Source organism: Bombus bifarius, unplaced genomic scaffold, assembly GCF_011952205.1.
Source record: "Bombus bifarius isolate JDL3187 unplaced genomic scaffold, Bbif_JDL3187 scf7180000009243, whole genome shotgun sequence".
NCBI classification, from domain to species: Eukaryota; Metazoa; Arthropoda; class Insecta; order Hymenoptera; family Apidae; genus Bombus; species Bombus bifarius.
In genome coordinates this window covers 96,961-111,274 of record NW_022884989.1, presented here as the reverse complement: position 1 = coordinate 111,274, position 14,314 = coordinate 96,961, and the positions used below count along the sequence as shown (strand labels likewise).

General features: G+C 39.0%; 2 protein-coding genes across 3 annotated transcripts in view; both read right to left on the bottom strand.

Moving 5' to 3' along the window:
- The window catches only part of LOC117214822 (beta-1,4-glucuronyltransferase 1), a 33,121-nt gene extending 32,148 nt beyond the window's left edge, over positions 1–973 (bottom strand). The window contains exon 1 of the mRNA XM_033461174.1: positions 424–973. Within this exon, the coding sequence (XP_033317065.1) occupies positions 424–534 (111 nt within the window). The 5' untranslated portion in view covers positions 535–973. The remainder of the gene's footprint in view (positions 1–423) is intronic.
- A 1,869-nt stretch (positions 974–2,842) lies between these two features.
- On the bottom strand, positions 2,843–14,314 carry LOC117214823. 2 transcript variants are annotated; one of them, XM_033461175.1, is made up of 7 exons: positions 13,641–14,314; positions 13,139–13,305; positions 12,198–12,417; positions 10,531–10,919; positions 6,161–6,250; positions 3,732–3,794; positions 2,843–3,381 (listed from the first exon to the last, which is right to left on the bottom strand). In XM_033461175.1, exons 1-7 carry the CDS (start codon positions 13,813–13,815, stop codon positions 3,100–3,102), a joined length of 1,386 nt encoding a protein of 461 aa, XP_033317066.1. In that variant the 5' UTR covers positions 13,816–14,314; the 3' UTR covers positions 2,843–3,099. The 2 variants fall into 2 exon arrangements, with proteins under 2 accessions (XP_033317066.1, XP_033317068.1); XM_033461177.1 differs by lacking the exon at positions 2,843–3,381 and adding an exon at positions 3,473–3,648.

Sequence of the window (14,314 nt, the reverse complement as noted above, 5' to 3'; positions counted from 1 at the left end):
ATATCAAAAATCGTATACCACTCTTAAAAACGCCAATACATACAAAAATTATCACACCCTTACAGTACCCTTAAATTACACCCTATGCATAACAACGAAGTGATCTACATTTACACAAAATGTTTTAAAAGGAAACCCCGGCGAACACCCTCAAAGTTACCCACAAAAGTGCAATGATACGAAGTCAGTGGCTTAAAGCCACGTGACGCAGTTATACCTTCCATCTCGCGGCTGCCGCAGTGGCGACATCTCGGACGTGATGGTCCTTTATTCGCGAAGCAACATACGACAACAACGTTCCCTCGTAAGCTGATACCGCGTAAAGAGTCTCGAATCTCGCGAGGGCGTTCGCGTCTCGCAAACATCGGCGATTAACTTCGCCGTGAATCGTTTGAAAAATAAGCAATCACTCACGTCACTCACCTGAACCATTGATGTGTGTTGGCACGCGAGACAGACCTCCCCGCTTGGCGGCAGTCTGATGGCGAAATCAGTCCGTGCCAACCCCTGTCGTTGGCCTCGCGCCCCGTGCATTCAGCATCAGGCGCGCACAAACGCCGTTACACGCACGCACGCACGCACGTGAGCACTATTCACGTCACTACCACGACCACGCCCACGCGCCACCGACTTTTCCTTGTCCACGTAGATAGTTCACGTAGTGTTGTTAACTACCACTAGAGGTGCTGGCCGCGAGTCGACGGCCGCGCGGGCGCAAGCAGGGAAAATCGATTGTTTCGACGCTCTCTCCTAGGGTCAATCTTAATCTGGTCGCGATAAATCTATCCGGGATGCATCGCTAATTCACGCGCACCGGCTTCTTTGCAGACAGCTCGCGGCGCGGTGCCACGACTACTAGTTAAGATCCCCTCGCGAACCGTCGCGTGTCGAGAATTCCACTACCGATTCACGCACCCTCGACGAATATCTCTGTTTACTACGGAGACCAGTGGACAATTTTTATTTTTCAATTAAAATTTCTACTATAACATGGATTATTTATCGGATATACTCTCGTGAAAAATAGAATATTGTCATTCTAAAGAGGGTTGGTAATTATAACGAGGTTAGGGAGTTAAAATGGGAAGGTTTAAAAATGAAAATTGAAAAGTTATCGATCGCAATGATCATACGAAAAGTAACTAACGTCCGAATATAATGGTATAAATTTCTATTTATCGATGCGAGTGAATTTTCTAGATGTAATTAAACATTTTTTATTTATTGGATAAATTGTGGATCCTGTGAATCTACGAGTCTTGAAATTCACCGTTTTACTATACCGGTGAGATTTATATTGTTACATATTAGATATTTTTATATTAGGTTAGAAATTTAAATAAAATGTTATATTTAGATATTATTAAATATTTATATAGACAGTAGAGATTAACAAAAAAGATATTTGTAGTATCTAAAAATGTACTATATAAAATAAAGAATTAATTTTTGATGCATTTACTATTATCTTTTTTTTTTGTGCTTAAGCATTAAATTAAACGATCCATTCGATTCCAATTCAATTAGTCTAGTTAAAATTCAATTTCACCGCCTCAATACTTTCACGCTCGAATTTCAGTACAGACATTTCCAAGGGGATCTCTCCACGCCGGTATCCTTTGAATAAATGTCGAGTCCGTATTCAATTTAACTTCTGTCCAACGTTTAAAGCCTTAGAAAACCATGGACAGGTGTTATCGTATTTGCATGATTACCTTTCTCCTATCCCTAAGATAACACGTTAAAACTCGAACTTGATAATAACAGTCCGCCACGCGGAAATTAAATAGCTGCGTCAGAATCCAACTTTTCAGACAGTTGTTATCCGTTGCATGTTCAGTTTTACCAAAAATTTTCGCGAGTTTCCTGATAATTAATGAACATCCAGTCTTAAATTATTAAGAAAGTGGAATAAAAAGAGTTGAAACGTTCGGCACGCCTGAATTAAAGTTGTTTTTGCAATGACAACTTAGTGCGAACCCAATTACCTATTCATGAAACCGCTCGCGATACATAAGGAAACGAACTCGCAAAAGAAGGAGACAGATCGGAATTCTTGATCTCGGGACCCACTAAATTCTTTTCCTGCGGATAATCCGGTGGATGATCGCGGATAAAAGCGGTCCGTGAGTCCGCCTAGTGAAGCCCTAACACAGGTTAACATTTCTGGCAAACCAGACCGCCAGGTACTCGAGACGTCAAAAAGTGTTGAATAATTTCTGAATTTGCCGAGACAGCTTGCGGGATCCCGCATTCCCCGGTGTATCATACAGTCTAGTTGCCGGTATGAATAGAAAAGTATACATAGTTATGCGTGACCGGCTGTATAAGCGCCGTCATGGCAGCTAGTACCTATGCTCCACCGACCATGAACCCTCAGATAACATTTAATGAATAAGTCATCTAGATGGAATTAAGTTTAAATATTTCATCGATCGACTAATCTCTAGAGTGTACGGCATTGAAGTATAATTTATTTAGAAACGTCTTGTCCCTGATAAGAGAAGACGATTGGTACCGGAGATCCTTGCGCAAGAAAAAGAAATTAGAGAAATTCGGAAGCAGCCGAAGAAAAAGATGGCAGCTAACGAATGTACCCGTCAGTGGAAGTTGATTTATGTAAATGCTTCCACAACCGCTTTAAATGTTTAGCGAAACTCGTTTTCCAGTGAAAATGTAAATGTATCCTACGTTGAAATAATCGATATTTAAGTAAGTTCTTTGTTATCGTAAAGAAAACTTATAATAATAACGTAGCTCCCGTAAACGAAAACAAAAGTAATGTGATTTTAATTATCGAATATGAAGAAAGACTTCTATTAAAAAAGAAAAATTTTATATTAAAGTCTAACTGTGCTGTTTTGTAAAAAAAAAAGTATCTCTTTTATCATTTATTAGTATCTACTTTCCAATTCTTTTCTATCTACCATTCCAATTATCTCAGCCTTGTTAAATTGCTTGCCATGGTCTGGAATTCATTCTATTAAATGAGTTAAAGAAAAGATACGCTTATGTGAAATTTTTCAATTTCAACACATCTCGTATTCACAATTTCCCGGAACAGCAACTAAATTATTCACGATGTTGTGTTCCCCATAGTTAGGAGCACAGTGTTTGGTTTATAATACGGTCTACCATCTCCTTCTCGTAAAGATGACGTTGCCTTAGGGATTCCAAATATGAATCTTCAATGATGTCGTACGAATTTAACGACGAACGGAAACTCGACCTTCGTTCGAATTTCCTAGACGACCTCCTTGATGACGGTTTCTTGCAAACGTCGCGGTTCTTCTTTATATACATGTCACCATCTATATCACTATTTTTTTGCGCAATTTCTTGATCCTCGAATATCGCCAAAGACATCGAATCATCCTGTATCTGTTATAATAGAAATTATTATATCGATAATATTACTTCGTGTAATAAGGCAATTTAGGTAAGATCCAGAAAAACGAAATATATTTCAATATCAAAGAAGTAAGAGATAAATATTTATTTAAAAATATAAAAATGAAACTGATGGGATTTTTATTTTCCTTTTAAATGCACGGCATAGTCCTGCATTGAAATGCAACGACCACTATCGATCTACCATCAAACCAATAAAAATGCTAAGATAGTTGAAAGCATCTCAGGAAGAATCCCCTTTTTTGGACAATCGTACAAAGAGATATCAGAAAAAGAATCATTGTTGAACGTTCACAGGAGAGTAAGGACTCTTGATTTACCTTTGCATCGATCTGCTGATCCTTCAAAGGCAGGAAACATTTTTCAGCGGTAGTATCCTTCGTCTGTGGACATAAAGGAAAAGTCAGTAGTTAAAACGAGTTCAAAGGTCTTTTCACATGCTGTACCAAAATAAAGCAGAAAGATCAAAAACTTTCAAATATCCTCTGCACTCTGGCAAAGAGGCGAAAAAAGAAAAAATCAAAAATTTATTATACAATACAATATAATATAACAGTAAGTAATTTTCAACTTTAACTAAAGTAACTTCCTGGAGTCCTAGAAGGCAACGAACTTCCACTAATGATAACGTTAGTTCCCGAAACTATTCCGATGTCAATAAAATCGATCGTTTCCTTAAAAATTTCGCATCGCACATGGAAGCTTAGCGCGAAATTATTTTGGAATAGTTCCCTGTCGGCGGGATCGGTATTGAGAAACGTCGCGAACCGTTCCGAAATTCCTTTGTAAATTGTTTTGCAGTGACCGGTACGTCGACGCAACGGGAGAACATAGAAAGTTCCGAGCAAACATGCATAAAGAGCGTAACTCGTTGAAATTCAGACCGCGATTATCAATAGAGAGAGAGAGAGAGAGAGAGAGAGAGAGACGGGCAGGACAGATGAGGATACAAGCAGGGACCACTCTCACAACGACGAAAGTAAGCAAAATCTAATTCCGGTAACGGTAGGCGAGTCACGGGACCCGGTCGCCTTTTCAGAGAGATGTAACGTAGGTTTATCCACGTGTAGAGAATTTCTGTACCTTCTCTCGCCCTCGTATCCTCAATTCCTGCCCTGTCCTTGTGGTAGTTGCGGCGTGCAACCCTCGCTTTGTGCATATAATTGGATTTAGCTTCGGATACCGGTCTCTACTTTGCCCGCCAGCATCCACACGGCAACCCTTCCTTCGTCCTTTTCCCGCCCTTTTCGTCCTCCCTCTTCAACGTCGACGTCTTATGATTAGATCTAACTCCACCTAACGGCTAAGGACTAATTTTGCATACCGTATCACCGATGAACGACTGCTTGATAAGGAGCGTGTAATTAAAACAAACTACCAAACACCTTTGCACCTATCCTACCTGTATTTCTCTTGATTTGCTAAACTCGACTGAATTATCATTAAGGAAACTTAATTTCCTTCACGATGAAAAGGAACGTAACGTACTCCGACGATGCATGCGTATGGAACACCATATATACGTACATCTCTGATGTAATTACGATGACGAAATCAAGCAAATTTCATATTATAAGACCAATGAGAAGCGATAAATTAAAGAGTCACGATTCATTGTGTAACAATTATTACATCGGTGTAGTATTCCAGAGGTGCACTCTCCAGTGCTCCGCGAAAATAAATCTAAAAGCCCAATGACGAGAGTTGTATGACGTTAACGATCCTGTAACAAACGTTGGAACAAAACGCGTAACCGAGGGAAGATGAAACGAACGACGAGTAGAGGGGGAAAAAACGAAGAGGCGCTCGCCATTGTTAACGCGAAAGTGATACGTACGTAATTAATTTCGCTTATAAATCTTCCGGAGGACCATTACGAGGCTTGACTTTCGCGCGCTGAACAAGTAAAACGAATCAGTTTTCGTCACGATGCCTCTTTGCGTTCTCTAATTGGCAATTAAGTATCGAGCGTAACGCGAGCAAACGGCGAACGATGTTAATTCGTCATCCTGTCATACCTCGGTTATCCTTTTTCTACGTTATTGTAGTTTCGAACATGGATAGTTGATTTTAATTCGCGCGGCTACAACTCGATTTGATTTTCAACTTTTTGTGAATTTAGGGCCAAAATAGTGATAATTTTCCGCGTACGAACCGAAAAAAGTTGATATTACGTTTTGCAAAAATTGTTACAAATTGATATTATTACACGCGTATGTATCGAATATTTCCAAACTTTTGCTTCGACCTTCTGCATTCCAGTAACGTTTTTGTATAAAATAACAAAAAACTGGTCGACGATAAAAGTAATTAAATGTGTACAATTATTTACGAGCATCCTCGAGTGCAAAAACGTTGCGCGTTTTAATGTTTATTGCAAATTAATTTCGAGTAAAGTGTAAAAGATTGTCAAAACAAAAAAGCAAAGAAATAACGCTCTTACGTAGTTTGTTTTCATTTTTTCACAGAATTTTTATTTCTGTCCTGACTTTAATAGAAGTCCTTTAATAGAAATTTAATAAATAATACAAACGTAAACACTAAAGCAAACTTGTCTATGTTTCTTGTACAAGTTCGCTACTAATCACAACGAATAACACAAAATTATAATCTTGTATTCTAAACAATGTTGCAAAAAATAATAGTCAAAAACAAACAAGTAAAGAATCAATCGTACTACTTTGCCTTTGAACGTAGCTCGCAGATCTCGACCGACGTTATACATCAAAATTGTGCGCATGACCCGTACCTTGATCCTGTGCGCTTGTAGCAGTATCCGTTGGCGATTTCGCGCGCTAACCGAGTTCCCGTATGACCTTCGCCGCATCAGCCACTCTCTCTGCAACAACAAACAATCCCTGAAGCTGCCATCGTTTCGATGAAACTTCCAAAAAACTAAACAAACCGGGAGGTTCGGATGGACGCCAAGGGTTTTATTTACCTTTTACGAAAACCCCACGTTGCGACCTCCGTCACCTCTCGACAAGTTCCCGGTAGCGCGATCACGTACACGTACAACCTCTATATCCGAGAAGCGTCTGACAACGACATACTTCTACCGTCTATATGCGTATATGGTATCTCTTATTTCTCCCCTCCTCTCTCTTTCTCTCTTTCCCCCTTATTCCTTCCTTCTTATTCTTGCTTCTCGCGCGCGCACACACACACACATACATTCGCAACCACCGAGCATCCGGCGCGGGTTTGCCCGTTAAAAGTGCAGTAAGATCGATCGATCGAGCTACACCGAAAATCGTCGAGTGCCGACTCTTCCCCGGCCGAATCCAGCGAGTAAAGTAGATTATGCAAATGCTCGTCGAAAGAGGAGGACGATGCAAAAGGAAAGGATGGGGAGGATGGGCGAGAGGCAGGTGGTAACCGGACCAGATAGAAGGGAAGAACAAAAGGACCCGAAGAGGAAAAGAGGAAATTGTATCTGGCAGAAGAGTCAGACTCGATCGCGTTGCGTGAACTTATCCTTAAAAGTTAAATAAACCAACAAACGACGTTTCAATGAACGACCTTGCCTATTTCACCCTCTTTTTCTCGATCGTCGTTTCGAGCCTCCTGTTCTGTCGCGCTACTCTGTTTTCCTTTCTAGTATATCCCACTATTCTTTTGTTTCTCTTGTTCACAGGTTGCGCCTCTCGTGAAACCGCAACGTTAATGCACGTCGGTGCAGTTAATATCATGGAAAGTTAAACCGCAGGCAATATTAATACAACCTTTTGGGTGTCTGTGTAATTATGGGAATTACGGTGTGCCTCTGCTGTCCCCTTGTTCCAGTCCGCTGACCTCCTCCGGCGCGGCGTTTCATTTAAACTGTTCCCGACGGTGCGTCCACCAAGAACAAATTTATTCCCGTATATCGGTGTACTTATCTATACCGGTACCAAGTTACTCGGTAATCCTGGATAATAGCGAAAGTATGTACGACAAATGTGCGGCTGTAAGAAAGATACTCGAATAAAGTCGGTATTTTTCACTGGGAGCAACTTGCGGCCTGAAACTTCTTTTTGTGTCGTCCACGTACGTGCAATTCCTTCCCTCGAGGAACCTTACATCCTTCGTGTACACTGGTTTAACGTGAATCTTCCAGTTAGCTCGAAATGTTTAATGCAATTATGCTTGGTATCGCGACTCGATTCGTTGCGTTTAAGAAATTACAATAAAGATGTATAAACGTAAATTTGGCATATATCAAAAATTCAGTTCACGTTTGCGCATCGGTGAATGATCAATCTCCTAAATCAATACAGACAGTTTCTTTCCAACAGTTCTCTCGCAAAGTATTATTCAACGGTGTGCTCGCCTGAATTCATAAGTTTGATTTTGCTTGCAACTGAAGCAAAAACTAAAATTATCCTCAAGCTACTAAATATTCCAAGATACATCTTCTAAAACTATACTCCAGTTTAAATAGAACTGCTCCGCTGTAACGCTTCGCTCGTATTACAGTTCCGTCGATTTGATATAACTTTGTGTTGCAGTAGGTTAGTGAAATATTGTTTATTGTTGCAAACAACACAGTCTTGGAAACTTTTGTTTCTATTCTAACAATATGCTGACAACAATTTACATCCTCGTGCACAAAGAGGAAAATATAACAAGATAAATTTGATGTAACACAATTTCTGTATTCCATAATAGAAATTTAAATATCTCCGCATTTCACGAATAAATCTATTCGGATGTTTCAAGAAATCTTCATTCCATCCTTCCTTTTGAAGAAAAATGACTAAAATTCCTTAAATAAAATTCTCGCTGGTCACCCAAGCGTTTTTCTCAAACCGTAAATAACCGTGACTGACGCCTGCTTCCAAAAGAACGAAAGAAAACGTTTAAAATCCATGTGCAGCCGTCGGGTTTTGATCGAAGAAACAGAGTACCCAGGTAAATAAAAGTTGATGAAAAGTCGTCGCTGAACCAATGGATAAAATTTTAATTTCCAATTCGCTAAAATCGTTGGCTCGTGGTTGGACCAATGGAATTCCTTCTCCTTAAAAGCGAACAAGAATGCGAATACGTGTCTGCAAGAGAATGCGCGTGAATCCACGGGTAACCATAGCTATCCACCTTCCCCTTTCCCCCATTCTTCAGTCGAGTTCCAACTCGCGGTGCTAGGAACTCTGAAAAATTTACAAACCGACCTTCTACCTCTCGAGTATTTAGCTCAAAGGCTTCTGGAATTTACTGTGTCTCCGAGTACGACGGCGACAACTATTTCCTCGTCGTGTGGCTGGCGTCGCGCGACTGTCGAAGCTGCACCGGCACGCTCGACCGAAATGCCATCTCAGAGGAACAGCATTACTGCCGATTTTTCCGAAGCATCCGCCGCCTTATAGCGCAACACCATCTTATTAGATGGTGTAATAACTTAGTTTGCATTTCTTCAAAAGAGTGTCAAAAATCGTTGCTTTTATTTACGATCTAATCAACGATGTACGATCTTGTTTATGTAGAAAGCAAGGTAAACCTAACGAATCGTTAAACAATTGAAATTTTTAGAAATTATTACCTTACTTTATATTAGATTGTAGAGAAGTATGTCGTGTAACTTGGGTGATATTTCCCTAATATTGCAGAAAATATGATATCGAAAAGGGAACGAACTTACTGCACAACTCAGATAGAAGTTTCCGATATTTGTACGATCTTGTTTATATAGAAAGCAAGGTAAACCTAACGAATCGTTAAACAATTGAAATTTTTAGAAATTATTACCTTATTTTTTATTAGATTGTAGAGAAGTGTGTCGTGTAACTTAGGTGATATTTCCCTAATATTGCAGAAAATATAATATGGAAAAGCGAACGAACTTACTGCACAACTCAGATAGAAGTTTCCGATATTTTATAAGTAACATGCTATATATAATATAAAGAGCTTCGAACATTTAAAGATAAAAGTTCATCCCAGTGCTGATGTGTACATCGATGATATAACCGACGATTTATATATCGGAAGTTTGTGCTAAAAGGTGCCTGGCCGGAAATCCATGAAATTCTCCACGTATCGTTCGATGTACGAATTTGATAGGACTCGCACGAAGAAAATAGAGGACAGGAAATGATAAGGTAGCTGCAAGGAAACGGCCGCATGTTTATTAGATTGAAGTTACGAAGACGGGCGACAAGCTAACTCGCTTTAGGTCTTCCGTGAAATTGTAAACTGTGATGGGTCGACGGAAGCAAAGTTTCTTCTACTTCGCTTTCTCGGCTCCGGCAGGTTAACTTCCGGTGGGACAAGGAAACGAGATTGCTAGATGTCTCTGTTCGAACTTTTGCTAACTCGACTTTAACCCGAATAGCCGCGCTCATCCACGAATCGTCAAAAATACGATTCATGTTTTATGAATTTCTAGTACCATTAACAGTGGATTCTTTACTAGAAACGTTATTCTCGAATATCAAGATATAAAGGGAAACTTTTAAATTAATTTAATTAGGTTGGATAATTGTAGCGAAATAATTTTCATTTCTATCGTGCATCTAATTATTCTGAAAGTTTTCGTATCACTCACTGAGGTACAATGAAAATACCTTGCAGTAATTTTTAAAGTAAAAATGTTGAGTTCATACGACTGAACTCCTAATAGGATCTAATTGTAAAACAAGCAGTTAAATTTATTACTTGATCGTTGAATCATATATTGCCACCTACCAATAAAACAGGCAGAAACTACCATATATCATATCTTGTATCTATTAGTATACATATATGTATATTTTTCCCTCTTTAGTCATAAATACATATAACGTAACTACAGCATTGCATAGGGTCTACCGATAAGTTGTGTTTTAATATTTATAATTATGTGATATTAGCATAAATACTATACTGAATAAAAATTCAAGTTCCTCTTAAATCATAAAAGATCAAACATGGGTTTAAGAAGTCGTCAAAAGGGACACATTTAAGAAATACGTAATAAGAATCACAACTCGAACGACGTTGAGTTACGTAAGGTTGTTAGCAGCAATCCTAACATTTTCAGCCAATCTGTTTCCAATATCAAACTCCTCCATTCTCCGATCTCGATGTCGCAATGAATAAATCCCAGCTCAATTAAGTACGGTCAAAGGATGTACTAGAAGGGAACAAACGAAACACACCTACCTTCGCTTGCATCTCAACTTTATCGGGCCCAAGAGATCGATCGAGCTTCGGTATCGACAGAGTCTTGTACTCCTCGATGGTATACGGCCTGTAGCCGAGACTCTTCGATTTATCGTCAGACGTGTTGTGTTTAGCCATTTTCGAACTACAGAAGATAGTGTCCGTGTCTTGGAACGCTGATCCACGCACAGTTTTAGTGGATCGGTTGGCAAGGGCCGTAGGATCGGTAGATCCCTCGATTATACGCCGATAAAAACTCAACTCGCTCTGATCGTCCCTCGGGGTTACCAACGAACGTGTATCGTCGTCACTGAGCTCCTCTCGTTCGCTGTCGCCGCAAACCGACAACGTGGAACCCTCTGGGGATCGAACCTTGTATTGTGGTCCATCTGCGAACAACGAGAAACGAAAGATACATCTTGGTCCAGACGTTCTTCAACCTACCGGTTTGAAATTAAAGTAACGATCGCTATTTTGGACACGACTTGAAGCAAAGACATTTCCAAATCTTTTGATACTTAATCCTCGGACACCTAAGGCTAGGGCAGTTTTGGCTCTTACAAATACTTCGCCTTTCTTATTAGACTGTTGCACACGAAGATCGCAACAAAAAGACGTGATAAATACATTTTTGTTAATTTTTTTTCACTTTAATATCGTATTATGGCTAAAAAGAAATATTTTAATGTAAAATAATTAAAAGTGAAAAGAACATAGATGACGAACTTTTGGAAGCAAACGATGTCTTAATTTCTTCAATATTTTCACATTACAACAAGCAATATTTAGAAACTTACGAAGAAAACTATGCATTATACTTTAATTAATATTATTTTCGTGGCAGGTTTTATTAAAGGTTCATTTGCCCCATTTCATCTAACACTTACTGAGTTATACTTACCTACTTTTATTCTATCAAATTATATAAACGACTCAATTTTCCAAATTAATTTATATAATAACAAATAGTTATGTAGAGATTAGGTAAGAGGGTATGTCAGTAGGTTGGGCCAGCTCTTTGCATAATAGCTGCAAAATAAAATATCCAACGCTCGTGGCAACGGTAATCTATCCTATGCTAGACGAGGGTTAATGATCTTTACATTAATAAAGATCAGTCTACATTTACAACAAAACTTAAAGCAAATATTTGAAGATCGTTAATATCAACCTGACAAATTCTTCATGCTTCCACCTATCTCAAAGGTTTCGAGCCAAATCCCTTCGGTATTAAACTACAGCAATTCTCGCGTAATCTCCAGGGCGTTGTATATACTTTGTCACACGTAACCTTTTAAAAATAGCCACTCTCTCAAAAACAACGCTTCTTCCCGTGGAGAGCCGGAACTAGTGGACACGCCGCGCTTTGAATTACAAGAAAAATTCAACGCGTCCAAATAACAATAAAGCAGGACCATGGCTGGACCATGGGCAAACAAACAAGAAAGGACGGTCCTGAGATGGCCATCGTACGTTCTAATCCTCCGCGTAGATATATATCACCGGCGTCGAAAAGACATCTAATCACGACCAAAGTAAACGTTCTCCGAGGAAAATTGCATCGTTCCGGTGGCGTTTCGAGCGGCCTCGCGTAAACGTATTCTTCCCGCCCCTTGTGTCGGTCACGAAGCAAGAGGAAGAGTAACATCATTTCGTTTCGGACTAACTGAATCTCCGACGATAAAGCTCCAAATAGGAGCATGGTTTCCTCGCCTGCTGAACCTTCGGGGCGAGCACGTTTCCGAGTTTTTTGTCCGTCTTCATAGCCATCGGTATATCCTTCGGACAACAACTTCGTTTCGTTGTAAACGTCTTGGAGAAACGCTTGGTACACCTTGCACTGACTCCCTTGTTGACGCCGTCTTCTCGTCTTGAATTGTCCGTGTTCTAAAAAATAGGAATGAACAAGTTTGATTTAGCGACCGAACTCCGATTTGAACTCATTCTGGCTCGGGTATCCCACGGTTAGGCGATGTCAGTTGTGGTCGTGTCACTGCAACCGTGCTTTCGAAGCTCGGTCACGCTGTTACGTTCTGCTACCGAGGCTAATGACCTTTCTTTTCTTCGGATAACCGCTACCCAGTTTTCGTCTTTCGCTAGGTAACCGTTGTCTGGACGCGATCGGTATAATGTATTATACATGTAATACATTACAGGACATTCTTATTTAAATACAAATTTGTTGTTAAAATTTCTTAGTGGCAAGGGAGTGTAGAAAGTCTGAATACAATGGAACTATTTGTGTCATAAACAGATAAATAATAATGTTTATACATTTCACCAATAGAAACTTTGAAATCTAGCTTGTTTATGAAAAGTTGTCCTACGATCTGTAAGCTAGAAAAATTTGTGAAGTGGGAAATCATCCTACGATCTTTAAACTAGTAACAAACCAAGATTTTAAAAATATCTTAATTTAAACAGTACAAGTTCGCAACAAAAGAGATGATTTTACCTATCAAACAGTTGAAACGAATCAAATAAAAGATAATAAAATAATATAAAATTGAAGTCCTTGGTTTATAAAATCGTCAAAATGTCTCATTTGAAATGTGTTGTAACCTCGAAATCGAAACGGTCCCTCATCACGCTACGCTTGTGATCTTACGTTTCTCTTAAGCCGATCCGCGACGTCTCGCTTTCCGTTCCTCGAAGATGCCGGGCATTGTCGCTTGGACGCGTCTACGAGTTCTCTGTTCGCAATTATTGCATTCCTGCCGCTGGCTGTCCCGGTGTCTTTGTGGGTATTCGGCGTAGTTTCATTAGATCCGATATCTGAAACGTTTCCGGTAAAAAAGAAACGAGACGAAAGACAATACCCTCGAGTGAATCGATCTCACCTTTTCATGACTGTTTCTTAGCAAAGGTATTAAATATCAGAGAATAATTATGTATTACCTAAGAGCTTAAACACTAATTGAAACACAATCTATTTACAACGACAAAAATTAATACTAGCGTTTCAATATCGCTTAATGATATTATATTATAATGATTAAGTAGCTCATAAGCTTTTTATAATCGGTATTGTAGTGATTAAATGATATTAAGAACGTTAGAAATTGTAATTTTGCTAATAGTAGACAAATGTAAACATTGAAGTACTATACATGTTTTATCCTTCCCTCGTTTCTGAATTAATGACAGATCAGTGGGTAAATCAACATTACAGATTTTAGTTGGCTTTAGGTTAGATCCACTTTTACACTTTCCGTGTAAAGAATTCTGATTCCTTGACGAGATTTCTTTAGCATCCTCTAGCGAATCCGTGGAATACTCTGACATTTTAAGAACAGTTTCGATACATTTACTTGGCAAACACGCTGAAAGCCACGTAGAAAGCTATTGCAGATAATTATACACTACATCGCAGTACAAATCAAGCGAGCAAATGTAAATTGGTTACGTAGCTCAATTCAAACAGTCTCTTACGAGTATTTTATGATAAAAAGACCATATGGTCCAAAAGTATGAAGATATTTAAGTAAATATGAAATGTGAAACGAAAGATCCATAAAACAGTGGGTTTTATCAATGTTACTATCCAACGATCAAATCGACCAATCTACGTGTCGCACATTGACATTGATTTCAATTTTAATATCTAAGCAGGTATTTTTAAGTATAAGGGGCGTATGATTGAATATATTTTATAGCTAAATATACATAGTAAAGATATATAAATAATGAAAAAATAAACGTTACATTCGTAAGAAATAATGTCCAAAAGTAAGTTAATGTTATTTATTATTAACATAAAACAATAAGACAGATATGCATTGAG